Source organism: Pseudochaenichthys georgianus, chromosome 9 (assembly GCF_902827115.2).
Source record: "Pseudochaenichthys georgianus chromosome 9, fPseGeo1.2, whole genome shotgun sequence".
In the NCBI taxonomy this organism is placed as follows: domain Eukaryota; kingdom Metazoa; phylum Chordata; class Actinopteri; order Perciformes; family Channichthyidae; genus Pseudochaenichthys; species Pseudochaenichthys georgianus.
Genome location: NC_047511.1, coordinates 30,771,566 through 30,797,856, shown reverse-complemented (window position 1 = coordinate 30,797,856; position 26,291 = coordinate 30,771,566). Strand labels below are relative to the sequence as shown.

The 26,291-nt window shown below is 41.1% G+C and overlaps 2 protein-coding genes across 2 annotated transcripts; one reads left to right on the top strand and one right to left on the bottom strand.

Moving 5' to 3' along the window:
• The first annotated feature begins 1,701 nt into the window (after nt 1-1,701).
• snrnp200 (small nuclear ribonucleoprotein 200 (U5)) lies at nt 1,702-21,327 on the top strand. The gene is made up of 44 exons (XM_034091798.1): nt 1,702-1,983; nt 2,213-2,376; nt 2,960-3,131; nt 3,233-3,425; nt 3,546-3,601; nt 3,723-3,821; nt 3,920-4,072; nt 4,161-4,260; nt 4,353-4,489; nt 4,590-4,667; nt 4,822-4,995; nt 5,104-5,241; nt 5,331-5,486; nt 5,593-5,763; nt 5,875-6,068; nt 6,454-6,577; nt 7,232-7,381; nt 7,477-7,719; nt 7,813-8,001; nt 8,104-8,301; nt 8,418-8,570; nt 8,935-9,015; nt 9,200-9,283; nt 9,495-9,601; nt 9,682-9,800; nt 9,887-10,041; nt 10,511-10,700; nt 10,793-10,966; nt 11,085-11,245; nt 12,706-12,933; nt 13,056-13,247; nt 13,675-13,853; nt 13,934-14,085; nt 14,184-14,292; nt 14,384-14,492; nt 14,578-14,767; nt 17,267-17,431; nt 17,541-17,662; nt 17,752-17,895; nt 18,363-18,539; nt 18,646-18,806; nt 18,935-19,016; nt 20,514-20,606; nt 20,697-21,327. The coding sequence occupies exons 1-44, from the start codon at nt 1,939-1,941 to the stop codon at nt 20,844-20,846; spliced, it is 6,411 nt and encodes a 2,136-aa protein (XP_033947689.1). The 5' UTR covers nt 1,702-1,938; the 3' UTR covers nt 20,847-21,327.
• On the bottom strand, nt 21,328-25,480 carry ciao1 (cytosolic iron-sulfur assembly component 1). The gene is made up of 7 exons (XM_034091799.1): nt 25,087-25,480; nt 24,368-24,516; nt 24,175-24,286; nt 23,970-24,058; nt 23,440-23,641; nt 22,922-22,991; nt 21,328-21,804 (listed from the first exon to the last, which is right to left on the bottom strand). The coding sequence occupies exons 1-7, from the start codon at nt 25,223-25,225 to the stop codon at nt 21,570-21,572; spliced, it is 996 nt and encodes a 331-aa protein (XP_033947690.1). The 5' UTR covers nt 25,226-25,480; the 3' UTR covers nt 21,328-21,569.
• Nucleotides 25,481-26,291: the final 811 nt, after the last annotated feature.

Below are 26,291 nucleotides of genomic sequence, written 5' to 3'. Positions count from 1 at the left end.
CATTCATCCGTGTCAACTTCTCTCTCTATGTGTCTGGTGTTGGGTGTGACTGAGGTTAGAAAGCCGTCTCACTAGATATACAGCATCAGAGATCCTGACTGGTGAAAACGACAAATGTTGTTGCCAGATGTGCAAAGGGGACTGAAGTCAAATGAGGGCAGAGAGTAAATACTAAACTCCTCTCAGGAAAAAGGTCACACCCACATTAACTGCATCTTTCTGTACTGTGTGCTTGCATCCGTTTCTATTGTTTCTACATTATATAATCTCTACCAATGATTTCACCAGTATGAGAAGTAATTCTGCCAAAATGAACAATTATTCACATTCATACACCTTACACACATGTAAACAACCACATTTTGGACGAATACAGTTTGATAATCTATCTAAATTATGTGCACGTATATTTCTTAAACCCTTCACCATCCATGCCATAATGAACATTCAAATACACAGGAGAAAGCATTGATATATAGGGAGGTGAGTGTTGCTTAGAAGGTGTAATGCTTTGGCAATGCTATGTGTAAATGATGCGCTCATGCCAATAAAGCCCCTTTGTATTGTATGTAATTGTATTGTATTGTGATGGGTTGTCCCTTAATGACAGGGTTTGATCACATAGCTGATCATTCTTCCGGTTCACAAGTCAATTTATCTTCAAGCAAAACACTTACTGTATGGCAAATCGATCTCTTTGCTGCCATCTGGGTGTGAATGATGTGAGTGCAACATATTTAAAATGATTCACTTTTGGAGCAGCCACATTGAATAAGCATCTTAGGTAGTATTTTTTACAAATATAATAAATACATAAATAATAATAAAAAAAACGTATATGTATACATTTATACGTTTTAAGTACGTTTTAAGAACACACTATTAGTGACATTCAATGTTGATTATTTATTTGTATAACAGTTTTATTGAAAGCAATAATTTGAGTTGTTCTCGTTCTTAAACAGTATGTTGATAATGTATTATGTATTCTATTATGTTATAGGCAATAAAAAAACAACTGAAAATATGGAAAACACAGCAGCAGGTGCACAGGGGAAGAGATGTTATTTACCTGTCTGAGAAGAGGATTCAAGCCAAACTTACCATAAAATACGAAAGCATACATTTTACAGGCTTTAAAAGGGAAACTGTTAGACATAAAAAAAATTCAATTTCAATTTCTTAATAGCAAAATAAATCATATTATCCTGCACAACATGTTGCACATTTCTGCTCCACACTACCTATTTTTTTATTCTGCACAGCTCTACACGTATAGTATAGTATATAGTATTTATTGTTTACCGTAATCAGTTTTTCACATGATTACGTTTCGAGAAAAATAATTGTCTTATTTTAATTGTTACAATAGTCTTACAATAGCTTTTAAAATAGTAGCCTACTATTATTTGCTACGTATTCTTATTGCTGTGTCTTTGTAGGCAACATTTACATCAAAGCTAATTCTTAGTATGTGTAAACCTAATAAAACCAATTATAATTGTAATTCTGAAAGAGAGACAGATCGTTTCATTGGTTATGATTTTGATTATTATTATTATGATTGTTGTTAACATTATTATTTAATATTTGTATGAGTCCAGATTGTTGCCAAAATATAAATGAATTTAGCCTGCAGGGGGCGCTACTTGTTTTGTGGACACGTTCTAAAACGTTAACACCGGAACCGGAAGTCACAAGCGGCTTGTTGTGTGCTCGTGTGTTAGCACCACCGCTGCTTTGTAACGTACGAGAGACGCACTTACTTGAATGAAACTTGGACATTTTGAAAACAATCACATGCAACAAAGCTGAATCATACACTAATGTTTTCAGCCTCTATATAACAGGACAGAGTGGTGACGACTCTGTGGATGTGTTTAGTCTAGTTCAAGTTGTAGTAAAGTGCGCTAAAAGCTAAAAGAAGAAACTCGCACCATGGCGGATGTTACTGCCCGTAGCTTGCAGTACGAGTACAAAGCGGTAAGTAATGTGTTTTTCTAAAGAGTATAAACTAAACACACAGGAAGTTGTTTATCTCTGAAAGTATTTGATATGCTATTATCTGAACATCCTAACTAGCTTGCATATGTTTTTAATCCAGGCTACTCGGTGTTTAGCTAACCATTATGCTAACTAGCAGTTAGCTTAGCCGCAGTGAGTGCAGACTGGTGTCCTGACTGATCACGTTGTCTTTGTTTTGAATTGTCAGAACTCTAACTTGGTGTTACAAGCTGATCGCTCTCTGATCGACCGCACACGGAGAGATGAGCCCACCGGAGAGGTGCTGTCCCTTGTGGGGAAACTGGAGGGGACCAAGATGGGTGACAAGTCTCAGAGGACCAAACCTCAGAAACTGGATGAGAGACGAGACAAGTCAGTCACATTTTATTGTTTTTTGTAAAATGTAAACAACAATTGTGCCCCCCATCATGAACATAGCTTGTAGACTTGCCAGGGTTATTCTACATGTCCATCGGTTCACTTATTGTCCCTATGATAAGTCTCTCTGTTGAAGGTGTTTTAGATGTGAGTTTTGTAACTTTACTTGACTGCAAAATGCATTGCTTGTTTTACCTCATTCCCATGGTTCTTGGTTGATATGAAAATAAAAACATCCTATTTGTATTATTACTACTATTAGTACATTTAGATGATAAACATGGATTGGAATATAAATTATTGTTCTATACATGAGACCCAGGGAACACTATGTTGAACTGCGAACTTTTGAAAAGAAAATTTGAAAAATATGTACATGCCTGTTTTAAATGGGTTTCTAATATTGTACAGAAATGAATTGATGACTGGAAAGGTATAAAAGCTAAACATTTATGTGGTACAGTTTTAAACACATTTGCAGCAAGCGTCTGAGGAATCTAATTTTAGTTTATTTTCCGGTGTCTGCTATGACTCTCCCCTCAACACTTTTCTTTTTGATTGTTTTCTGCCTTTGCAGGAGGCGAAAAAGAGACGAGGACAGACACGACATCAACAAAATGAAGGGCTTCACCCTTCTGTCTGAAGGGATTGATGAAATGGTGGGCATTGTGTACAAGCCTAAAACCAAAGAAACCAGAGAGACCTATGAAGTGTTGCTGAGCTTCATCCATGCTGCTTTGGGAGATCAGGTCAGAAAACAATAAATCACCTGTTTTTGTTCAAATGTCAGCTTGTGTTTTTCATCAGTGCCTGAAACCTTTTTTGACCTGGTTGTTATATCTTGTTGCAGCCACGTGATATTCTGTGTGGAGCAGCTGATGAAGTATTAGCCGTGTTGAAGAATGATAAAATGAGGGATAAGGAAAGGCGACGTGAAGTAGAGCAGCTTCTTGGGCCTGCTGATGACACTCGCTACCACGTTCTGGTTAATCTGGGCAAGAAGATCTCTGACTACGGAGGGGACAAAGATTTACAGAACATGGGTATGCATGTAATGCACTGGAAATAACTGTAAAATGTAGTTTAAAAGACTTACCGATGTTGTCAGTAAATTATGTCAGATTTCATGGAAATAGTCTTGTGATTGCATCTTTCCTTTTCAGATGACAACATTGACGAAACATACGGCGTGAATGTCCAGTTTGAATCTGATGAGGAGGTACTGGCTTTTTACGTATACTTTAAAATAACTCTAAAGTTAGCTCTCATTTTTGGATAAAAGTTACAATATTAAAGTTGATTGTTTCATAGATGTTCTTTTTAAATCCTTTTTTATTCAGGAAGGGGACGAAGATCCGTTTGGAGAGGTACGAGACGAGCACTCGGATGAAGACAGCGAAGGAGAGGAGGCAGGAGTGGGCAGCGCTCTTTCAGCAAATGTAAGTGAAACATATATTTACTGAATTAAACCAGCATTTTTAGCAACATTTTGTACCTTCACTGTACAAAGATAATTAATGAACTACTCTTTATTTAGCTGGGGGCCACGGGCGATGTGATGACCGTGAAGAAGAAAGATCTGCACCCTCGAGACATCGATGCCTTCTGGCTCCAGCGTCAGCTCAGTCGCTTCTATGATGACGCCATCGTTTCTCAAAAGAAAGCTGATGAAGTCTTAGAAATCCTCAAGGTATGTTTTCTAATGTGTGTTTCTATTTAGCATATATACATGTATATACTTTGCAGACTAGCTCACCCATTGTGTCTCTGTATTCCAGACTGCCAGCGATGACCGAGAATGTGAGAACCAGCTGGTGTTGCTGCTGGGTTTCAACACATTCGATTTCATCAAAATCCTCCGCCAGCATCGACGCATGAGTAAGTCAGGGGTGTAAATGATGTAGTTTCATGTTTTAGGACCTTTTCCATAAAAAAATGTTTTGAATAACTATTTCCCTTCTGACACACAGTTCAGTATTGTACCATGCTGGCAAGCGCTCAGAGTGAGGCAGAGAAGGAGAGGATCACTGGGAAGATGGAGTCTGATCTGGAACTGTCAAAGATTCTTTACCAGCTGCAAGAGACGGAGAAGGAAGATATTATCCGGGTAAGACCTGTTGCTCTTTAAAGTCCGCAAGAAAATGGTATGAGAGTATCTTTTTAGTTTGGTCGATTATATCTTTTATTCATGGGTTTTGTGTTCTTAGGAGGAGCGATCTCGCAGGGAGCGGTTGAGGAAGTCTCGTGTTGATGACATGGAAGCGATGGACATTGACCATGGAGAGGTAAATACTTTCAACTTCATATGATGCATGCTACATATAATCTTTTAACATAATGCTAACCCACGACTACAGCATTGGGATAGTATTATGGCATCAGGAAAGAGGCAAGAGGTCAGAATACACTCAAGATGACATTTTTCTTTTCGTCCTACAGTCGGTGGCTTCTCGACAGCTGCTGGACCTTGAAGACCTGGCCTTCACACAGGGCAGCCACTTCATGGCCAACAAGCGCTGCCAGCTGCCAGACGGCTCGTTCCGCAAACAGCGCAAAGGTTATGAAGAGGTGCACGTGCCTGCCCTCAAACCCAAGCCCTTCGCTGACGATGAGGTTTGTTGGTTAATTGAGTCATGCTGGAAAACGTGTCATTGCCACGTGACAATAAGCGGTGTATAGATGTGTTCATGACTTTCATTCTGCATGTTATTGTGTCATCAGGTGCTGGTTCCCATTGAGAAGTTGCCCAAGTATGCACAGGCTGGATTTGAAGGTTTTAAAACCCTGAACCGTATCCAGAGCAAACTGTACAAGACCGCCTTGGAGACAGATGAGAATCTTCTCGTGTGTGCACCTACGGTAAGGAAACGTAGTCAAAGCCAAAAGCATTGTGATGATTTGTCCACAGGTAGAACTCCTCCTATAATTAGTATTATTTGTGCACACAGGGAGCTGGTAAGACCAATGTTGCTCTGATGGCAATGCTGAGAGAAATTGGAAAGCACATAAACCTGGATGGAACCATCAATGTGGACGACTTCAAAATCATCTACATTGCCCCCATGCGCTCTCTGGTACAGGAGATGGTGGGAAATTTCAGCAAGGTGAGCCCCGCCTCTGTCCCCAAGAGATTTATATACTTGAAATCAAGTCGTTAATTTCAGTCACTGTGCTGTTTTGGTGTTTTACTCACTTTCCCTCTTTACACAGCGCTTGGCATCATACGGCATCACAGTCTCTGAGCTGACCGGGGACCACCAGCTCTGTAAAGAGGAGATCAACGCCACTCAAATCATCGTCTGCACCCCTGAGAAATGGGACATCATCACCCGTAAAGGCGGAGAGCGTACCTACACCCAGCTAGTGCGGCTCATCATCATTGTAAGTGCTGTGAATGTCTCGATAAAAGGGTCTGTCGTATAAAAAAAAAACCTAGTTTAGTGCATTTTCATTGTGTGTGCAGATGATTTAACGTTACATTCTCATGCGCAGGATGAAATCCACCTTCTGCACGATGACCGCGGACCCGTGTTGGAAGCTCTGGTGGCAAGGACCATCCGAAACGTGGAGCTGACCCAGGAGGATGTGCGTCTGCTCGGCCTCAGCGCCACACTGCCCAACTACGAGGATGTGGCTACCTGCCTGCGGGTCGATCCTGCCAAGGGACTCTTCTACTTTGATAACAGGTATGCTATTCAGACTGTCAAGAAATGGTCACGTCATCAGGGCTAAACAAAATGTGTCTTTGGACAAGTAAAACTAACAACTCACTTGCATGATCAGGATACAACTATGTGTTTGATAGTGAAGATGGAAGTTATGAGCCATCTTGCCTCCTCCTTGTATCTGTTGAGAGTAGAACATGCAGTCCCATCAAAATGGTGTTTGGTGAAAATGTGTGTATGTGCTGTAAACAAGTTAGCATCTTGATAATCGTGGAAGCTGGACATTAATTGGGTGGCGTTACAAGATGGGGAAACTCCCATATTCCTAACTACTAGATCTGTTTTTTCTTCTTGTTTGCACTTGTTGAATACTCATCTCTGATAACCACATTATTTTCCTGTGTAGTTTCCGCCCTGTTCCCCTGGAGCAGACTTATGTCGGCATCACAGAGAAAAAGGCCATCAAGCGTTTCCAGATCATGAATGAGATCGTCTATGAAAAGATAATGGAGCATGCTGGAAAGAACCAGGTGAGTTCTAAGGGTCTAAGGACAGTGGGTGTCGTATTGTCATACTGATATTCTGTACAAACTGTGAAGTCCACTGAGACAAATGTGATATTGGGCTATATAAATAAACATTGATTGATGATTGATTCTATGACTTCAAAAAACACAAGTATAAATGACTGACTCCATCAGAATCATGATGCGTTTATTAGTACCACCAGAGGGGAAATATGCGTAGTTACAGCAGGTAAAAGAGCCACTGACAGCTTAATGTTACATATGTTAAATATGTAACATGCATTTTTTTTTACGTACTAAGTTATGATATAATAAAAAATATATATAATAAAAAATTACATAATTAAAAAAAAAACACATCCTGTAACAGTTCTTAGGATTTAGCAGCCAGCTATATTAGTTATTAACGGCATCTATATATATATATATATATATTGCACATCTAGCACATATTGCACATAGCTGGTTGGTATTTAACTGCAGCAAGTTACACAATTTACAAAATACACACCTTGTAACAGTTCTGAGGATTTAGCAGCAAGGTATATATTACATATATATACGCATGCAGTTGCCCTACAATACTGGTTCAACAAGCACTGATCAACAAAGTGTTACCAGATTTGAGAGACTTTGACATTCTGTTGTCTCCATCAGGTGCTGGTATTTGTCCACTCCCGGAAGGAGACAGGAAAGACAGCAAGGGCCATCAGAGACATGTGTTTGGAGAAGGACACGCTGGGCCTTTTCCTCAGAGAGGGTTCGGCCTCTACTGAAGTGTTGAGAACAGAAGCTGAGCAGTGCAAGGTAGGAATGCAAAGTCCAATGGATAGGCACATTCAAAGTGACTCTAATACTTTGTGATTACCCTGTTAGACTTACACCTGAACTTCCTCCTCCAGAACCTGGAACTGAAGGATTTGCTGCCTTACGGCTTCGCCATCCATCACGCTGGTATGTCCCGAGTGGACCGTACGCTGGTGGAGGATCTGTTTGCTGACAGACACATCCAGGTTCTGGTGTCCACGGCTACTCTGGCTTGGGGTGTCAACCTGCCGGCTCACACCGTCATCATCAAAGGGACTCAGGTGTACAGCCCCGAGAAAGGAAGGTGGACTGAGCTCGGAGCCCTGGACATTTTGCAGGTACGTCTGTGCTGGCTGGATGCTCAAGTGCAGGAAAGAGTGCTTCGGACGTCTCACTAATGGTAATAACCTGATTTGTTCGGTCTTATTCAGATGCTTGGTCGAGCTGGACGTCCTCAGTACGACACAAAGGGAGAGGGAATCCTGATCACATCCCACGGAGAGCTGCAGTACTATCTGTCGCTGCTCAACCAGCAGCTGCCCATAGAGAGCCAGATGGTGTGCAAGCTGCCTGACATGCTCAATGCTGAGATAGTGCTGGGCAACGTGCAGACTGTGAAGGTCAGTAGCATGCGCAGACGCGTGATCAGATGCATGAGGAGCTAATCAAATATTCCATTTCTTTTACAATTGCTGTCATTTCTCATGTGTTTGTTCTATCAGGATGCTGTGAACTGGCTGGGCTACACCTACCTGTATGTGCGTATGCTCCGCAACCCCACCCTGTATGGTGTCTCCCACGATGACCGGAGTGCAGACCCCCTGCTGGAGAGGCGCAGGATTGACCTGGTGCACACAGCAGCCAACGTCCTGGACAAGAACAACCTTGTCAAATATGATAAGAGGACAGGAAGCTTCCAGGTATGCTCCTCCATCAGTGATACTCTTTTATATATTTGTTTATGATTGCTCTTAAGTTACTAAATAGTTTGACTTCATGATTTTAACGGTTGAGCTTTCTGCCTCTTTTCCTGAAGGTTACAGACCTGGGACGCATTGCCAGTCACTTCTACATCACTCATGACTCCATTCAAACCTACAACCAGCTGCTGAAGCCCACCCTCAGTGAGATTGAGCTCTTCAGAGTCTTCTCACTGTCCTCAGAGTTCAGGAACATCAACGTCAGAGAGGTATGGTGGTTCAGCTAAACTCTAGGGCTGCTCAATTAATCGTATTTTTATCGCAATTACGATTATGGCTTGCAACGATTACAAAAACAACGTAATCAAAATACTACGATTATTTTTGTATTACTTTTTTTGTCAAAAAAAAATTTCAATCATTTTTCAGTTGTATTATACTTACAGTTCACGGTAATCAACTGGTAAAAACATACTGTTCACATTTTTTTCTCCAATACATTTATGTTTTCAAAGTAAATGGATAATCGTTTTTAATAATCGTGATATCAATTATTGACCCAAATAATCGAGATTATGATTTTTGCCATAATCGAGCAGCCCCATTTGACTGACGTGTTGCTGTGTCTTTTAGGAGGAGAAGTTGGAACTTCAGAAGCTGCTGGAAAGAGTTCCCATTCCTGTGAAGGAGAGCATCGAGGAGCCCAGTGCTAAGGTAGCTTCCATAACCTGTGATCAGTTTATAAGAATGACACTGAATTACCATCAATTAGAGTAGTACAATGCTTTTATGGTGTGCAAACTAAGTGTCACTTGATTTTCCTTTCTGTCTAATATAAGCATAAGTTATTGAATTCCAATAAAAAGTTCCTCTTGTATTTTGTTTCTTATCCTCTCAGATCAACGTGCTGCTCCAGGCGTACATCTCTCAGCTCAAACTGGAAGGCTTTGCTCTCATGGCCGACATGGTGTATGTTACACAGGTACGAATGAACCTTGTTTTTTTGTTCAACTTTAGTTTTATATTCCTCTCAAAAATGCAGTTTTTACACTTTGTTTTCTTCGGTTGTGCACATACATGTCTGGTCTGTCAACAATGTATATTTCCCCCGATAAAATGGAAAGTTATTGTTCTTGTTTCTAAAAACTGAAGTTGTGAGATGAATTTCTATTTTCTGTATGTCTGTCTCCCAGAGTGCTGGAAGGTTGATGCGGGCCATTTTTGAGATCGTTCTCAACAGGGGCTGGGCTCAACTGACCGACAAGACCATGAATCTCTGCAAGATGATCGACAAGAGAATGTAAGTCTTCCACAATAGCTCTAGCTTTGTTTTGTCTGCAGAGGCAGGTCGCTGATGTTCTGTGTCCCTGCTCTCCACAGGTGGCAGTCCATGTCCCCGCTGCGACAGTTCAAGAAGCTGCCAGAGGAAGTGATCAAGAAAATCGAGAAGAAGAACTTCCCCTTTGAGCGTCTCTATGACCTCAACCACAATGAGATTGGTGAGTTTTCTTCCCTCTTACCACATGGGCCCTGAATGTCCTCCTCAGCCAGGAGAGTCACTAGAACCATTCATTTCATGTTTCAGGGGAGCTGATCCGAATGCCCAAAATGGGGAAGACCATCCACAAGTACGTCCACCAGTTCCCCAAACTGGATCTGGCTGTCCACCTGCAGCCCATCACCCGCTCCACGCTGAAGGTGGAGCTCACCATCACGCCCGACTTCCAGTGGGATGATAAGGTAAATATAGCCATAATGTGCTGAACCCTCAGTTTTTCACAGGGTTAGCATGAAGTGATTGAATTGCTCAGAATTTAAAATGACTCCGCTTCCTTTGGTTGATTTGAATTCTGGGGCATTACTGTCACCACTTGGCTGCATGCTCTTACTTTTTCTTTCCTTCCTTGACTTGACGAGCTTGTTACTAATCCTAACTATGCAAGGGAAATGTAAATTCATTGCACTTTTTAAAATGTTAAGACAAATCCTGAAGACAGTGGGCTGGGTAAGGGAGACAGGGGTCTGCTAACTTAGTACTCCCCACCAGGTTAATGTAGCCAACTATTACACACACAAAAAGTTATTGTTTTGTATCTGTCAACAGCTAATCTTGTATCCTATGGACAAAACTGCGTGATCCTTAGTAAACACTTGATAGTCCATGGCTTGTATCTGGTAATATCTGTATTAACACTGTTGTTGCTCGTAGATTCATGCGACCTCTGAGGCTTTCTGGATCCTGGTGGAGGATGTGGACAGTGAGGTCATCCTCCACCACGAGTACTTCCTGCTCAAAGCCAAGTATGCCCAGGACGAACACCTCGTGACTTTCTTTGTCCCGGTGTTTGAGCCTCTGCCACCGCAGTACTTCATCCGCGTGGTCTCTGACCGATGGCTTTGTAAGGAACTCCTTGAAACATTTCTCACAGCATTCACACATTTAGAAAACGCATTTCATACAAGCGTCTAATTTTTTTCTGTTTCCATTCAGCCTGCGAGACTCAGCTCCCAGTGTCGTTCCGTCACCTGATCCTCCCTGAGAAGTACCCCCCACCCACTGAGCTGCTGGACCTGCAGCCGCTGCCCGTCACGGCTCTCAGGAACTCCGCCTTCGAGGCGCTCTACCAGAACAAGTTCCCCTTCTTCAACCCAATCCAGACACAAGGTACAGAACAAGAACAACAGATCAACCACATTTCCATCATCATGTTATCAAACGATGGCTTTCTCTGGATGTTTTTCATTATGTTCTTGTTTAAGTTGTGTTGTTTCCGTCCCTCCAGTGTTCAACGCTGTCTACAACAGTGACGATAACGTGTTTGTGGGAGCTCCTACCGGCAGCGGGAAGACAATCTGTGCTGAGTTTGCTATTCTGAGGATGCTGCTGCACAACGCTGAAGGTCGCTGTGTCTACATCACACCGATGGAAGCGCTGGCCGAACAGGTAAGAAGTTATTTAGAAGTTGGAAGTGTGCTTATATCAAAACTAACATTACTGTTCTTACTCCTCAGTCCCGTCAAAAGTGGGGATGAGAGGGCGTTATGTTTAAGAGTTGACCCAGACTTGTGAACTTGATTTTTTGAAAGGTTAACGCTTTAGGGAATTTTGTCAAATTTGGCACAAATGTCCTTTGAGAATTAAATCATAAAGATAAAAGGGGTTAATGGACACGGTCACTCCTCTCAATGACTTATTATGCTAATCGGGGCAATTTCAAACACTAGTGCTGGGGGGAAACGATTATTTCGAAAACGATTAATCGGGCGATTATTTGATCGATTAGTTGACTAATCTAACGATTATTTTTCTGTTGTTCAATTCATAAAAAACGTAATGTAAAAAAAAAAAAATTTCACGATACTGTGTCTCAGGGGATCTTAATATTTAACAAACTATTAATGTGTTATACCAGATTAACGGAAATAATCTCAGCTAATTGACGATACAAACCATGTTTACCAAAACAAAACACAAGTCTCATAAGAAGCATCTAAATGACCCATGAGCGAAAAATGCTAACGGACATTGGCACAGAACTCAAGATAAAAGTACCCTTATTACTTATCGTAGCTGCACATACAAGATATCCGATTAAAGCTGAGACTCCACAGACTATGTAGGTATATAGTATCATCACTGAGTGATCCGGACTCGCGACAGGGGAAGCAAATACAGTCATCACAACACGTACCTTTACAGAGCTTCTAGGGAGATCGTCTCACCACCGTAGCTGTCAATCTGATCAAAAGACGTGTTCAATGGCATTAAAATGAAAAAAAACGCGGCTGAATCGGTTAATCCATAGGTTTTTAACGTCTATGTATAAAAAAATGATTGCATTTATAATCCATAATTCCATTTTTATGTAAAAATCGGAGAGCAAATGCTAGCTGCTAATGGTAGCCACCACAGCTAGCTGCCGCTTTAAATGTTCCAACATAGCCGTTGTGCTTGTGTGATATGCCAACTCCATTTGGCAAAGACTGCAAATGACAATATCTTTGCGTTTTGGACTAACTTTAAAAATATTCTCATGCTTTTGAAGACCTAGGGCGAGATGTTTTCGTTTGAGGGCTTCGTGCGCAATCCTGTGAGGAGGAGGTGGTAGCCGTTTCAGTCTCCATTGTGTTTGAAGTGCGATTGCGAACTGCTTGTTGCTTTGTTTACACACCCACGTGTGTGTAGCGACGCGTCAACGCGGAAATATGTCGTCGACGATATTGTGAAGTCGACGCGTCGCTACAGCACTATCAAACACATTACAACAATGAAGTTATGACCTTTTGGACAAACATGGATATAAACTGCAACCTGGCTGATTGGCAGAGGCATAAAACCGCGAGGCTGTAAATCTAGTTTCCATCAAACAAAACGTTTTTTTCTGTCAATCCTTTGTCACTCAGGTGTTTATCGACTGGCACCAGAAGTTCCAGGACATCCTGAACAAAAAGGTGGTGCTGCTGACGGGAGAAACCAGCACAGATCTGAAGCTCTTGGGAAAGGGGGACATTATTGTCAGCACCCCCGACAAATGGGACATCCTGTCTCGTCGCTGGAAGCAGAGGAAGAACGTCCAGAATGTCAGCCTCTTCATTGTGGATGAGACTCATCTCATTGGAGGAGAAAATGGGGTAAGAAAACAATACTTACTTTGTTGTTCTGAGTGTCAGTTATTTCCTGTCATACACCTTAGTTTGTGGACAAGTCATTTGTCGCAGTCAGCATGTTAACACCCTTTGTTTCTTCTCATTAGCCTGTGTTGGAGGTCATCTGCTCCAGGATGAGGTACATCTCCTCTCAGATTGAGCGGCCAATCAGAATCGTGGCCCTCAGCTCGTCGTTGTCCAACGCCAAAGATGTGGCTCACTGGCTGGGCTGCAATACCACGGCAACCTTCAACTTCCACCCCAACGTCAGACCGGTTCCTCTGGAGCTGCACATCCAGGTGTGTAACCCTGAGCCAGGCCACAAAACTAGGGATAGAACGCCAAGACATTTGTGTCCTGATTTCCTATGGGTGTTGGAAATCGTTGAAAACATCTGTATTTGAATGTGTTTTTGTCAAGATTTGAAAAGGCTTAGATTTGGTACCAACAGAGGACATCTTGTTGTGTTTTTCTTTAATGTCACAGTACTGTAGAATGTTCTCACCAAACATAATTTTGGTTGATTATAGCTCTATTACATCTGATTTATTGTGATGAAGAAGTGAAGTTATCAGTGTACTGTGTGCACCATAAATAACGATATGCTTTACCACAGCTGTAAGGTGGTGAAATCTAAATAATGCAACCTAAAGTGCTTTAAAAAGTGCTTGAATTTCAGTTTATCAAAGCTAGTGATTTGCTGTTAACTGTTCTAATGTCGTTCAGGGCTTCAACGTGAGTCACACTCAGACTCGCCTGCTGTCCATGGCTAAGCCGGTGTACCACGCCATCATGAAGCACTCCCCCTCCAAACCGGCCGTGGTGTTCGTCCCGTCCCGAAGACAGACTCGCCTCACAGCCATCGACATCCTCACCTTCTGCGCCGCGGACGTGGTTCCTCAGAGGTCAGTCACAACAATGAAATCCTGCCTGATGGTGCTGATGTTGCTGTTACACGAATAATAAACATGTTGTCTCTCTGTAGGTTCCTGCATTGCACAGAGAAAGACCTCGCTCCGTTCTTGGCGAAGATAAACGACGCTACTCTGAAAGAGACCCTTGCCAACGGCGTGGGCTACCTGCACGAGGGCCTGTCTGCCACCGAGCGCAGGATAGTGGAGCAGCTCTTTAACTCCGGTATGTCTCACTCCTGCTCTGCATTTACTGCTCTGTCTATTCAGGTTTAGGAATAAGTAATCCTGTTTGATCATTTTGGTTCCTCCTCTTTTCTACAGGCGCTGTTCAGGTGGTGGTGTCCTCTCGTTCACTCTGCTGGGGCATCAACATCTCCGCACACCTCGTCATCGTCATGGACACCCAGTACTACAACGGCAAAATCCATGCGTAAGGCTCCAACTAGTTAATGTTGTTGTGAATTAGTGTACTGAGAGTAGTATGTACTGTGTTGGTGACATTGTCCTCCTGTTTCTCTCAGATATGTGGACTATCCCATCTATGACGTCCTCCAGATGGTGGGCAAGGCCAACAGACCGATGCTGGATGATGAGGGCCGCTGTGTGATCATGTGTCAGGGCTCCAAGAAGGTAGAGATGCTTCTGTCATGTTCTGTTTCTAAAGCAATTACTTGGACAGCAGGAACCTAACCGCTTCCTTTCCCTTTCTTGACAGGACTTCTTCAAGAAGTTCCTGTACGAGCCGCTGCCGGTGGAGTCTCACTTGGACCACTGCCTCCATGACCACTTCAATGCTGAGATCGTCACCAAGACTGTGGAGAACAAGCAGGACGCCGTGGACTACTTGACCTGGACGTTCCTCTACCGCCGCATGACCCAGAACCCCAACTACTACAACCTGCAAGGTAGGTCTCATCCTGTCTCAGCCATGGCTTCTTTAAACAATCATCCAATTCATTACCGGAATTTCTAAAATAGCCATAAACTGTAAAATAATAAAGTATTGCCTGATGTTTGTTATTTCTGACACAAAACTCATCCTATTGCCATCAATGAATGAAACAGAGAGAAGTGCTGTTTTAAAATGTTAACAGTCAATATGTATTTTCAGTGTTTCATGATTTATACAGGGTTCGTACGGTCATTGAAAACCTGGAAAAGTCATGGAAATTCAAAATGCAAATTCCAGGCCCTGGAAAAGTTATGGAAAACGATGTTTATCCCAAAGTTTTGGAAAAGTCATGGAAATGTAACTAAAGTTGCGTCAAATATAATTTACATTTGATCTAATCGCCAAAATAATCTGCGGTCGCGAGCTGTTATGTGCCATCATGACGCGCATGGTGTTATTTTTTAATATATGAAGCGCGAGCTGTGTGCTCGAGTCCTCCTGCCTGTCGGTTGAACTCTGCTGCTCCGGTATGACGGTCAGCTACATTATCTAGGGTGCGTTCGTTAACTGTGCCGAGTCACTGTGGCACAGACAGCACCGCTGGTGAACAGCTGTTAGAACGGGCCGTTCAGGTGTTCAGAGCAGAGCGGCAGAGCGTGATGTGAACTGAAATGTTTTTCTGTCACAATATCATTAAGGAATCGTTGAGCTAGCTAGCTAGCTAGCATACATTGTCACTATCTGCTAACGTTAGCTTTAGCCTTCGTTTTCTAATAGTTTTTTTCATAGGCTATAAACGGAGGTGGTATAAGTATAGATATTGTGCTAGAGTAAAAGTAGAAGTACTCAGATCTTGTACTTGAGTAAAAGTAGAAGTACTCAGATAAGTAGAAGTACTCAGATCTTGTACTCGAGTAGAAGTACTCAGATCTTGTACTCGAGTAGAAGTACTCAGATCTTGTACTTTAGTAGAAGTACTCAGATCTTGTCCTTTAGTAGAAGTGGAAGTACTCAGGTCTTGTACTTGAGTAAAAGTAGAAGTACCCAGGTCTTGTACTTGAGTAAAAGTAGAAGTACTCTGATCTTGTAGTAAAAGTAGAAGTACTCAGATCTTGTACTTAGTAAAAGTAGAAGTACCAGAGTGTAGGAATACTCTGTTACAGTAAAAGTCCTGCATTCAAAATGTTACTCAAGTAAAAGTAGAAAAGTATTATCATCAAATAATGTGAAAGTAGCGACAGTTAAAGTAGTCGTTGTGCAGATTGGTCCATTTCAGAATAATATATATGATATGTTTTATAATGATTGATCATGAAAGTGTTCTCAAAGCTGGTAAAGGTGCAGCTAGTTTGAATGACTTTGTATACTGCAGGGTAGCTTGTGGATTTACTCCAGGTGGAACTAAAGTCTGATTTAACACTTGATTAGATTTACCATCATTCATCCACATCTGTAGAGTAACTAAAGGTATTAAATACCTTTTTAGTGGAGGAAAAGTACACCATGTACCTCTGAACTGTAGTGGAGTAGAAGTACACCATGTACCTCTGAACTGTAGAGGAGTAGAAGTACCTCTGAACTGTAGAGGAGTAGAAGTACACCATGTACCTCTGAACTGTAGTGGAGTAGAAGTACACCATGTACCTCTGAACTGTAGCAGAGGAGAAGTACACCATGTACCTCTGAACTGTAGAGGAGTAGAAGTACACCATGTACCTCTGAACTGTAGAGGAGTAGAAGTACAAAGTAGCAAAACATTGAAATACTTAAATAAAGTACAAGTATCTCAAAATTGTACCCACGTATAGTACTTGTTGAGTTTATGAACTTAGTTACTTTACACCAGTGGCTATACAGATAGAAAGACTAAGCCTTGCACAGGCATGACAATACATTTTCAAAATGCTCAACAGTGCTGCCAGAATTATAAACTGACTGCTGCACAATTAAAATAAATGCTTTTATATATTTCTATTAGATGTGACTCTTTGGTGTTTCTGTTATTATTGACACTGCTGCTTTCAGGGGGTCAGGGGTCGGGTCCTTGCCACCTTTTTCATACCAGCCTCCCGGACCCTGACTACAGTTGCTTTAGCGTGTAGAAGCTAGTAAGCCTACTATTGGATTTGTTTTAGATAGGCACAACATGTTTCATAATGCAGACCTTATTTTCCTGTTCCGTGTTCAAATAAACCATTTTCAGTGGGAATTTTTTTTTGGTCATGGAAAATGAGGTAAAGGTCATTGAGAAGTCATGGAAAAGTCATTGAAAATCATTGGTGAAAAAGTGTATGAACCCTGTTTATAGCTTACAACTGATATACAAGTTGTTTCTACTTCAAGCCATGATTGATGATTTCTTAGAGGGGCAGGACTTGTATATTGGAGTACAAAAAGAGTGGCAGGAGCAGGAAACAACTTGGGGTTCAGAGGGTTAAATATTGTTTTACCCTAACTGGTTCAGATGATGGGAACGATATGTATCTTAAGAGTTTTGTGTTTCCCTCGTCAGGCATGTCCCATCGTCACTTGTCGGACCACCTCTCTGAGCTGGTGGAGCACACGCTGCACGACCTGGAGCAGTCCAAGTGCATCAGCATCGAGGACGAGATGGACGTCGCTCCGCTCAATCTGGGCATGATCGCTGCGTACTACTACATCAACTACACCACCATCGGTTTGTTCCGATACAACTGTCCGATCATAGTTCATCTGGTCATAATGCACGCCATAGATCCTTTCATTGATTCTCCTATAACTCACATGTTGTTCTGTTGGGTTTGCAGAGTTGTTCAGCATGTCTCTGAATGCCAAGACAAAGATCCGTGGATTAATCGAGATCATCTCCAACGCTGCGGAGTACAACAACATTCCCATCAGACATCACGAGGATTCACTCCTCCGACAGGTAAGACAAACGGAGCCCAGATGTAGATTACCACTGTTTCACAATTACATGAACCCTGACTGATGTAACGACTTGTCTTTGTGTTTCAGTTGGCACAGAAAGTTCCTCACAAACTGAACAACCCCAAGTTCAACGACCCCCATGTGAAGACCAACCTGCTGCTGCAGTCTCATCTCTCCAGGATGCAGCTGAGCGCCGAGCTGCAGTCGGACACGGAGGAGATCCTGAGCAAGGTACAGGCTCATGCTTAGTTCAACTTTTCAATAACGAATTCGATTTATATACATTCCGAAATGCTTATTTGATTTTTAGCCATTCACATTTTTCTTTCTTTCAAAAAACTACTATCGACCGCTTTTTATAGCTTTTCTCTCCTAGAAAATTGATATTTACAGAACATTGGGTTTTTTATTTTAAGATTTATATATGTTTCTCACTTAAACAAATAAAGGTAGCCCAGGTTAATGTTTAAATAAAATCCAACAAGTAAAGTCCTGTATATGCCTTTAATGCAATATTCCTTTTTCTTCGAAGAAAACAGATGTAACATAGTTGTATCACATGGTTGTTCCAAATGTTTGTCTGGCATTGTTTCATCGCAATGTGGGTGGGACGACACTCTTTCCACGTTACCTGAAAAAGGGAAAGACTTTGGCTGTTGATTCCTGTCTGCATGTCTAACGTGCGCGTTGTGTTTCAGGCGGTGCGTCTGATCCAGGCCTGCGTGGACGTGCTCTCCAGTAACGGCTGGCTCAGTCCTGCGCTAGCGGCCATGGAGCTGGCCCAGATGGTGACCCAGGCCATGTGGTCCAAGGACTCCTACCTCAAACAGCTGCCCTTCTTCACCTCAGAGCACATCAAGCGCTGCCAAGACAAGGTACACAAGTTACAACTAACAAAATCATAAAATGACAGCTCTTGCTTCAAAACTATTTCACATGGATCATATTGAAACTGGCCACTGTATCCCTGCTCCTCATCAGGGTGTGGAGAGTATCTTTGACATCATGGAGATGGAGGATGAGGAGAGAACGGCTCTGCTGCAGCTCACAGACGCTCAGATGGCCGACGTGGCTCGCTTCTCTAACCGCTACCCCAACATCGAGCTGTCGTACGAGGTGGCCGAGAAGGATAACATCAAGAGGTTTGTGTGGACCCTGACATTTACAACTGATCATGTCACAAAAAGAAAAAAATACAGGCCACTGCTAGACAAGGATTATGATGTCTATTTTTCTTAGTTGTGATATATATGTCCATGTTCCTTCACAGTGGCAGTCCAGTGCTGGTCCAGGTTCAGCTGGAGAGAGAGGAGGAGGTCACCGGACCCGTCATCGCACCTCTCTTCCCACAGGTAAATGGATTTTTTAATTTGCATTTTACATTTCCAGGAGTCTCTATGTACAATCATTGTATTTAGGGCTGCAACAAACGACTAATTTGATAATCGATTAATCTATCGATTAATGAAACGATTAATCGACTATTCGGACTATTACTGTATGCCTTGCACAATTTCTCAAACGCTCTTATTTAGCCATCAACTTTTAGATGTAGCTTGAGGTTGTTTTAGGCATGTGGAAACTAACAATGAAGACAATAAAGATGAATACTTGATTCAAAAATACATATATTATTAAATTAACTTAACAAATTGTGAACAAAACTAACATTGCTTTTTATTTAAATTAAATAAATAATATTTCACAACAAAAGAAACAACAATGTTTTAACAAATCGTATTAAATAATGTGATGACAGAACTGTAAACAGAATAGCTGAAACTTTAACAAAATAAATAACTCAGTTACCTCTAATCATTAACCCGTGTTTGTATAATGTAGTTAACTCCGTGTGTTGCTGCTAGCATACACAACACCTGACGTGGAAACGTTACTCGTGGATGAGGCTACTGAGCTACTAGAAAGACAGTCGAACCCGGTGCATTCCTCCGTCTGGATGTGGAGCACTTTTGCTAAATGTTTAGACACACTGCTCATGTTACCGCCCTTACATGCTAAACTCTTATTGCACTTTTGGCAACGAGCATTGTCGACATCGAGATGGGTAAAGTTTAACCACACCTCGGAGCAAGTTCTCTCCTCCATCTCCGCAGTGTGTTGCTGCATGTAGCAGCCGCATGTGTGTAAACTGCCCCGCCCCCTCGCACACAGACGGGGAGAGAAAGAGATCTCTTCTTGATTGGAAAGATCGAAAATACTTCATAGATGCATTTTTTTGTCTTTTTGCATATTAGAAACGAGTTGGCAACACTAAGACTGCGATATAATGTTTTTGTAGCAATAATACATGACATGTATTTTTTTAAATGTCTCCGGTACCGATAAAAAGACCAATAACGTTGGAGCTTAACGGCGCGTAAAACACACGTGATGACGTCACCAACGAATCGACGACTGAATTAGTTGGCAACTAATTTGGTAATCGATTTTAATCTATTAAGTCGATTAGTTGTTGCACCCCTAATTGTATTATCGTAGGCCTCTGTGAGAGATCAATCTTGAGGCATCATGTTTTTGGGTTGTCTGTCCGTATATCCCTCTCTCTCTTTAACTTAATATTTCAGGAATTCATTGAGGTTTTTTTCTTTATAGATTTGGGATAAATTGACTCGAGATATGATTTCATGGGTCTGATAGATTCACTGTGACTTTACAAAAAAGTACAAGAATACATGGAATTATTATCCTCACAGATGTCTAATAGGATAACATTTGAAAGTGGAGACCTTTTTGAATGACCAAGTATTTAAACTGATGCTTGACCAGATGGGGGAGGCTGTTTTTATTATTATTTTATTTTTAATGAATCTTCTTTTTTGTTGCTACAGAAACGTGAGGAGGGCTGGTGGGTGGTTATCGGAGACCCCAAGTCCAACAGCCTTATCTCTATCAAGAGGCTGACTCTGCAGCAGAAAGCAAAGGTCAGTGAGAGCCACACATATTCTACAACCATAACATGTTCTTTAAACAAACAAGAGGCCTCATTTTGTTTTTCTGTCATGCTTCTGCAGGTGAAGCTGGACTTTGTTGCCCCGGCGATGGGCGTTCACAACTACACCCTGTACTTCATGAGCGACGCCTACATGGGCTGTGACCAGGAGTACAAGTTCAGCGCGGAGGTGAAGGAGGCTGACAGCGAAGGAGACAGTGACTCAGACTAATCTGTAACTGAGCGTTGCTTCTGCATCGTTTTGTTTGATATGGAGAGGGATCAGGTGTTTTTTTTTTACTGTAGATATTCTGCCTGATCTATGGCCCTTCACTTTGTCTGTATGCTTCTATCCCCATGTGAAAATAAGTCATTTTATTCAGTCTTATTTGATGTCACCTGAATGATGAACACCAGTCTAGAATCAAAGTGTACAGGATCTGTATTGCAGGTACAAACTGCTGGGTTTAGTAGTGAGTGTATTAAACTTTGATCTAACGTCAGTCTAATGTTTGAAACTGTTAAAGATCTGCCCTATTAAGTTAGTGATAGTATGCTCTTATTCTAAATTGGGTCTATCAATGCAAAGGAAAAACTGTCCAGTTTTATTTTTGGTCTTGTTTGTTATGAAATGTAATTCTTAGACTGGTCTAAATGTTTTTAGTATGATGTGATGTCTGGAATATTTTTTGCAATAAAGAGAAGCCAAACAATTGTTTTTAATTTATTTATATAAACATGAATTATCAATAATTAAGCTTTTAAAGAAATATGTAGACTCACAAAGCAGATCTGCAGAAGCATTATTATTATCAAATAAGAAGCAGACATGACGTGTTAAAGCACTGTAATACCGCCAAACTATCAGATGAGCTGTAAAGTTGAATGCACTCTGGGGACCACATTTCCCAGGGTAGCTAGCGACAACATGTGTTCAGTGTGAGCTTCATGTGGGTCAGTCTTCTGGCTGAAACCTCCAGATGGTGATGTCTCCGTCGTCGCTGCAGGAGGCGAGGAGTCCCGCCTCCTTGGGGTTCCAGGACACACAGTTGACGTCCTGGTTATGAGCTCTGGTCACCTGGGCAGCGAGAGAGAACACCGGCTGCTCCGGGTCAGCCGTCTCGTCCTCCATGAACACTCTCACTGCATCGTCCCCGCAGGCGGTGGCCAGCGCACCTGTCAGCCGACACCTGAGTACAGAGAAAGGTTATTCTAATGAGCGGACTAATTCCGGTACTTGTGGGTTTTGTGACGCCACATTTTTGTTTTTCAGACTAAATAACCCTTAGGATTAATGTTTGTCATGTGGAGGAGCCAGCTACCCGCTACTAAAAAGTGGCAACAGATAACCCACAAGTACCACATTCCTGTAAATATCAATATGCTTAAAATTATATCGTTTTATTTAATGGAAGTTTTTCATAACTTATTCTCACATATATGATGATGACATGTATTACCTGTGTTAATTCACCATCTGCAACAATATGTGTCAGACTGAGCGTGTTTTACACATTTTATTTTTGTAGGAGCCAGGAGAAGATAACAAATCTTATTTTGCCTTTAATATAAAGTAAAAACGAAAAATACTGTGTCGTTAACAATTATTTAGCGAATACTAACAGTAACATAAGAAAGGAAAAATCTAGTGCCATGCACCATTGAACAACTGATCTAAGTGGATTAACTGCCACTTTATAGTCTAATAAATCTTTATTTATGTATTTCCTTGAACTGAGAAAGTTCTGTAACTCAACTAAACCTTTAAAAAGGTAGGGTAGGTAAGAATGGAGAAACCAGCTCGAGTAAGCTAGAATTTGAAAGTACACAACCGAAAAAAATCTGCCCCTTCCTTCAGACTTCCTTGCAGAGCCCCTCCTCCAACACACAACCCGCACATGACCAATGAGGGCACGAGATGGAAGGCTGACAGGCAGGTAGGCCATCCAATTATCTGATGTGGGCCGAGGCAGATAATTGGACTAGCTTTTTACAGCGCCACGGCTTCCACAGATGAAATATTTGTATATATTTATTGTCAAAGCATTTAATTTATTCATTGCTATCAGGATGTTAAGAGCATTCCATGGAATATAACAAAAAGTGTTTCTGAAGTGAATTACCTACCCTACCTTTAAGTTTCTAGACCCTCAAATGCCACATCTTTCTTGAGGTTATCAAGATTATATCTGTGGTGAAATAAATATATAGTTTTCCACGACATGGCAGAGAAAGAGAGGCATTGTTAGACCAATGTGATGAAATTAGTTGTGACTGTACAATAAATAAAATAGAGACAGGTCTTACCAGGAGATATCGTACACTGTTCGTCCGTGGAACCCAGACAGAGTGCAAACACACTTCCACGACAAGTCTCCTGTTCAACATGCAGAGCAGGGGGGAAATATGTTACATAAAAAACTAGCAAATGTTAACGTATTTTTTTTTTATTTACTTTGACAAAGAAGTGCAAAAAATGATAAACCAAATTATTCATCACAATTAACAGTTGACAAAAAATATCTAGTGTGGCTGCTTTTAACTGCAGATAAAAAGACATATTTTCATGTGGAAACTCACAACACACATGTTTAACTTTGGACCTGTCTGAAATTTGATTGGGTTGTCAAAAAGAGCTAAAAGATGCCATGTTGTATGAATAATTAAATCGCATGGCAAATTATGGGATTATGTGAACTTCTTCACTCACAAATAATAATCAATATTCAACATAAAATGATATCTAGTTCAATGGTTGACTGACTAGTTTAAATTGTTAATGGGATTTTAAACAAGCATAATGCTAACTATCACTATCAACCCACCCTGTTCACTTTGGTTTGGAGACTCTTTCCAAATCTTGACGGTGCGGTCGTCACTGCAGGAGGCGAGCCGCTCTCCAGACGGATCGAACGCCAAACTCCAGACTGTGGAGGTGTGTCCCTGCAGCGTGGCCTTACACTCCCAGTCATCGTCCTCCTCCTTGTAAATACAAATGTTGTTGTCGTAGCTAGCGGAAGCCAGGAGCTGTACGAACACATGGCAAATCATTTGATAATGGAGCAACACATTAAGACAGTAAAACAAAATAAATATATTTTTGTATCATCATTACACTTCGATAATGCACTCTGAGACTTCTTTGAGTTAGTTGCTTGAGTAGATAATCACACTTTAAAAATAAATAGTTTTTGTATTGGGGCCTTTTGTTTTAAGTTCAATGTTCAATATGTTCAATTAAATCATATTACAAATAAACTCCTTAAATATGTTTTAATTCAGTAAACATATATTGTCGTTTCATGTTTTTTCTTTTATCATGCAGCTGCAGTGCATACAGCAGAGGGTGACCTACCTCCTGATTTGGATGCCACACGATATGCTTGACATCTTGTGTGTGAGAGTTCACAACAGTTACACACTCATACTCGTCTTCTTCATCCACTGTGAAACACAAAGGAAAATAGATCATAAACACATAGACAGGCACGGATCGGGAGGTTTGTTGATTTCGTGCTATGAATTAGATGAAATAATACATCTGAGGTGTGAACACAAACCTTCCCACACCCAGACGCTCTTGTCTCGGCTACATGTTGCCAGCAGGTTCCCTGAAGGGGCCCACGCCACACACTTCACCTCGTTTTCATGTCCTTCCAACACTGTCAAACTCTAGAAGAATGTATGAAACTCTGAGTTAAATCAACAAAATGTAAAGCACAATCAAAGTGAAAACTAAAGATCTCATCTAACCTCAAAGTCATCGTTCTTCTTTTTCCAGATGCATGTGGTTGCATCAAAGCTGGCAGAGGCCAGATACTTCCCACAGGGAGACCAGGCCACTTTCCTCACCGTGCGCTGGTGTCCGTCCTGAAGCACAGTCTTACAAACCCAAGAGTCTCCTACACAGAGAGAAGGTCAGGAAGGGGGTCAGCCATCACAAATAAACCCATACCTTTTATAATTAAAACTATTCACACCAGGGCCACACATACAAACTAAAAGATTTAAAAGAGAAGATAAATAAATACAAAAAGGTGATACAAATTCAAATAGAATATGTATCCAAAACACAGGCTTATATTTCCTCCTATTCATATCAGCAGAGTAAATCATATAAACTACTTTCTAAAATTGGTTTCTGTAGGGATACAAGTAAACCGTATATCCTGTCAAACTGTGCCTCATTTTATTTATTGTAATGTCATTATTTGTGCATTCAGTATGAAAGAATCGTAATTTGGGCCCTTCTTAGTGTTTATTAGTCAGATAGCATACAGATTTGTATCTTTTTAGTTATTGAGATGTTTATATTTAATGTTTATTTTCTACTCTTTTTCATTTTCACATGATGTGTAATGCCTTGTTTTATCATGCTGCTGAGACGAAACAATGTCCCAATTTGGGATCAATAAAGTATATCTTATCTTAAATGTAATGAAAAAATAATTCAGGCTTATACGAGATCTCACCCTCCAGTCCCCAGATCCGGATGGCCTTGTCCCCCCCGCAGGAGGCCAGCAGGGTCCCGGTCGGGTTCCAGCTGACGAACCAGCAGCGGGAGTCCGGGTGGGCGACCAGCTTCTGTACCGGAGTCAGAGACGGCTTCATGACCGGACTGAGAGGGACGCTTTCTGGGTACTTTAGATATCCGACCCGCTGTTCACTGACAGCAGCGGACAGATACACAGACGACACCACGCGCTGTAACAGCCCACACAAACTAGCGATGTGACTGTCCTAAATAACACATATAAACCTGAAGAGGATTTTCTTTAAAATACTGTATTTGCAGAAAATAACAAAGTTCAACAGTTCACAAAAACAACGATGTCGGAAATGCCGCCATCTTTGCTCATCCGGTGCTTTACGCGATGCATTGTGGGCCTTTTCATTTTTTTGCAGTACACTTATTTTAATATCACACAAGTTCAACCAAGCAGAGGTGGTTGGTAGACGTACTCAGATATTGTACTTGAATAAAGGTAGAAGTACCTTAGTGTAGAATTACTACAAGTAAAAGTCCTGCATTCAAAATGTTATCCAAGTAAAAGTACAAAAGTATAAGCATCAACAAATGCTTAAAGTACCAAAAGTTAGAAAGTACTCAGTATGCAGATATGCCGACTCCAGAATAATATATATTGTATGTTTTTATTATAATTATTGATGCACTAATATGTTATCAAAGATGGTTTAGATGCATCTAGTTTTCTAAAATATATATATATATATTATTGACTGTTTTTACAAACTGATGTAGACATTTTACTTACTTTAATGTTTTCTTAAATTCTCCAAAATAAAATAAAAATCATACACGTGACACACAAAACATAAAAGCAGGCAATTAAAGAAAATGTTTTTATTAAATATATGCTTGGATGATATAACAAAGCCCACTGTAAGATATACATTAAGACTGATGTAAAGTACAACAGATTGCAAACATAGTCATTATTAAATATTTGCCTTTTATACAAGACCATGATGTTTTGCATTAACAATCATAAATAAAAAAAGAGCATCCAGACCAAAATCTATTTGTTCCATCCCATAACAGCATGGCTCTCTTCAAGGAGAGCTATCAGGTCTGTGGATATAGAAGTAACTAAAGGGAAAATCCACTCCAGGTATTCCTCTGCTCTCTGATCACCTCCACCTCAATGATCACCTG